At 48.1% G+C, this 3,614-nt stretch overlaps 1 protein-coding gene across 1 annotated transcript; it reads right to left on the bottom strand.

The window, feature by feature from the left end:
- Nucleotides 1-2,263: 2,263 nt before the first annotated feature.
- On the bottom strand, nt 2,264-2,811 carry GMORB2_5338 (uncharacterized protein; the record flags this gene model as incomplete). The annotated part of the gene is made up of 2 exons (XM_035467312.1): nt 2,264-2,281; nt 2,662-2,811. 2 exons carry the CDS (start codon nt 2,809-2,811, stop codon nt 2,264-2,266), a joined length of 168 nt encoding a protein of 55 aa, XP_035323324.1.
- Nucleotides 2,812-3,614: the final 803 nt, after the last annotated feature.

Here is a 3,614-nt window from a genome sequence, read left to right as displayed (position 1 = left end):
CCCGCCCGCACACGCCCTCCTCTCCGGGACGGAAGAGCGACGACTTCCTGTTCCGTCACCAGAAGATCCCAACCTTGTGGTCCCTACCGCCGTGGCTAGACTGCTGCTAGGTTCACGGTCGGGAACCTCTCCATTCTCTGGGCAAGCTCGTGCTAACGTGAGTCTAAAGAGATGCGAATGACGACTGCAAGGTTGTATCTGGGGGCGGTGGCAAAAGGGCCTTGCAAGCTGTCCCTCAGAGAAGAGGGGGGAAAAGTGATAGTTGAGGAGACCAGAAACCTCGAAGGGATCGTGTTTATGGGTGGTAATCGTAAAATGCCATATTCAGTATCACTCTAAGCAGTATCGCATAATTCACACGCAGGGAAGATCACGGTTCTATATCACCTCTCCTTCCATTTTTTTTTTTTAATTTTATCTATTGATCTATTCCTCACTTACATGTATACCTCCCTCTCCATATGCGCGTGCGCGGAATCGGGATAGTGCGAGCTGCTGGCAGTACGAGCACGTATGGTGGAGGGGGGGGGTGTACGTAGTGCACATCCCATGTACCAGAAACGCCCGCTGCCAGTTGCCAGAGCGAGCAGCCGGAGCATTGCAACAATCAGAATTTACAGGTAGGCCGAGCGCTGTACCCGTATAGGCTCGTGTGTGCGGATAGAAGCCGTGGGAAGAGGAAGGCCAAGACAAGGGACCGGGGTTAGGAATCAGGGCCGCCGCGGTAGAATAAGTCCGCAAGTCCGATCAAACTCCGGTGCCGACTGGACATGACGGGTTCTTGCTCCAACCTCTTCCAACATGTGTACGCGGAGAGTCGCTCCTTTTTTCATCCCTCGGGAATGATAATATATTCAGAGGAGAAGGAGCATGTGTTCTGAAGTGGACTTTTCTTTTTCTTTTTCTCTTTCAAAGTCTCGTCTGCATCACAAGTCCTCGAGTGACGAGGAGAGATGCAAGGTCAAGTCAGGTCGACTGAAATAAATTAAAAAAAAAAAAAAGAGGAGAGAGGAAAAAAAGAAAAAAAAAGGAAAGAAGAAAAAAGAACCACGAGCCCCCGCTATCTCAATCGGGGGCTCTGATGCGCTCTGGTCCGATGTGGATACAATATCAACAGAAGGGAGTCCGAGCTGTCCGCACTCCCGTAGGGCTAGAGAGCGAACGGAACAGCAGAGAATTATCCCCAGTGCGTTAGCGGGAGTATCAGCTACTTCCCCAAGGAGTAAAAGACCTACGTCTCGCTCTTCTCACCTCGCACTCCCCCCCCTCGCTTCCTATGCACACTGTCATCTCGGTCTTTCCCTGACGTCGTAGATTTTGATTCATAATCCGTAGGGGGGGGGGGGGGGGGGGACCACTATTCTGGCTGATAGGGCTAATATGCTGCCGGCATTTGAGGGGTTCCACCGCCTTGTAACTTGTCAAACTGCTCCGTAGTAGCAAGATGGTCTACGGGAGTGGAAATCGCCGCTTGGGAACTCCACTGACTCCTAATAAGACTATCGATGATATCAATGATAGCAATGACTTGATGCTTGATATCGGGAAGTTGTCTAAGAAATTCAATGAGAAAGAAAACAAGAAAAGAAAAGAAGAAACGAAAAAAAAAAGGTCAGGGACGATGAGAGACTTCGACAACGACAGCAACAGCCCCCTCCCCTCCTTCCCCCTCCCCGCCCCGCTGACTAAATTAAACTAAGCTTTTTTTTTCGGTTTTCAATTTTTTTTTTCAATTTTTTTTTTTCAAAAGGCTATGCACAGCTCAGTACGACTGATACAGAACTATGGAAGGAATCACTTTCCACTCAGTCATGCTCAGTCATGTGTTGACTCTCAGTCATGCGTCTTGACTGTCTCATTTTAGGGTTGCCAATTCATCTCGCATCGCGATGGCCCCCAAATCACCGAATGCCCGAATACGCGTACCCGTGCTTTGCCAACCACACTAAACCGGGGAAAAAAAAAAGGAGAAGAAAAAAGACAGAGACGTCCGAGAAAGAATTTTTTTTTCTAGGAGGGGGGGGGGGGGGGGGGGGGGGTTGGTTCTCTTGTCGTCAAATGTTGATACGGAGTTTTCCGAGATCAAGGAGGAAGGAGGAGAGGAGGTGGATGTGGAAGAGAAGGAGAGAGACAGAATACCGATTTGGGAACAGGAGACAATTCGAAGAAAGGAAAAGAAAGAAAAACATCAAATAGTGAATATTAAAATAATCCCTTTTTTTTTTTTTTGCAAGGAAAAAAAAAAGGGGGCGGATATCGGTCTTCAGGTTTCTGGGGAATGCTTGTATTTGATGACATAGTTGATGTTGCCTCAGCTCAACTGTATAATATGTGTGTGTGTGTGTGTGTGTGTGTGTGTGTGTGTGTGCATTAGATGTACAAGTAATATGTATATATATGTGTATATATGTGTATAAATGTGTATATATATATATATATATATATATATATGTATATATGTGCATATATATATATGTATATATGTGCATATATATATGATATAGCATATACATATCCGCTTTTCGCAGCGCTCTGAAGCACTCTGAAGTGGATTTCCCTCTCCATCAAAAAGAAGAGAGAAGATGAGAGAAGAGGAGAGAAGAGTGAGAGCTTCGTCTTCATTTTCTCATCTCGTGCCCAGCCGTGAGAGAAGAGCCGCACGTTACGGTACGAGCAGTACACTACCCAGGCAATATCCCTGAACCTGAACTCGTGGCTTCCGTCGCGAAAAGCCTGCCTCCTGTGGAACTCTTTCTCGGTCCACACGTCCTCGTTGGCTGGTTTAGATTGGGGAAAGCCATCTGCACGCATATGTATGCATGGGGGTAGCAATACTGCAGCCTACTGATGTACAAGCAATACCTCTTTGCAGCCATTAAGCTTTTAATAAGGAGGGGAGGGGGAGAAGAAGGGAAGGGGAGGGGGGGCGAGGGAGAGAGAGGGGAGGGTTTGGTGTGGTTGGTGGTGGTGACCTTGGTGACCTCGTGGCCAGGTCCAGGGCATCGAGACGGTATCAATATGGTATCACGAGTCGACCGTGACCCCCAACAACTGACAGGATCCCTTGTCCAATCTCTTCATCTTCACTTATAGAGGTAGGTACACACACACACACACACCCCAAGGTTACTACTATATACTATATATGTAGAGTCCAGGGGGGGGGGGGGGAGGGGGCAGAGCGGAGCCCGCGGAGTAGCGAGCGCCGACTTCTTTTTTTGTCGTGTGAGAGCGTCCCGTACCCCTGGTGAGACGGTAAGAGGGGGATCACATGATGGGCATATATTGCAATATACAGGGTCTTCCCATCTTTACGAGAGGTACATATAGGCGCCATGCAGCAGCTGCAGTATCTATATATCAATACATGGTATTGTTATCTACTTCTACTATAGTACATACAAAGCATTGCATCTCTGACACTCGAGAAAAAAAGGGAAAAGAATGAAAAGAATGAAATGAAAAAAAAAAAAGACGCCTTTTCGGGTTTCAACAGTAACCGATTCGTCGTCCATGGTATTATCCCCCCTCCCCTCCATGTACACGCCCCCCCCCCCCCCCCCCCCCCCCCCTCTCGCTCCTACGCTTACTGGGTTTCTTATGGCGGGGGGGGG

The sequence above is a fragment of the Geosmithia morbida genome (assembly GCF_012550715.1).
Source record: "Geosmithia morbida isolate 1262 chromosome Unknown scaffold_3, whole genome shotgun sequence".
In the NCBI taxonomy this organism is placed as follows: domain Eukaryota; kingdom Fungi; phylum Ascomycota; class Sordariomycetes; order Hypocreales; family Bionectriaceae; genus Geosmithia; species Geosmithia morbida.
This window is presented reverse-complemented; position numbering and strand designations above follow the sequence as displayed.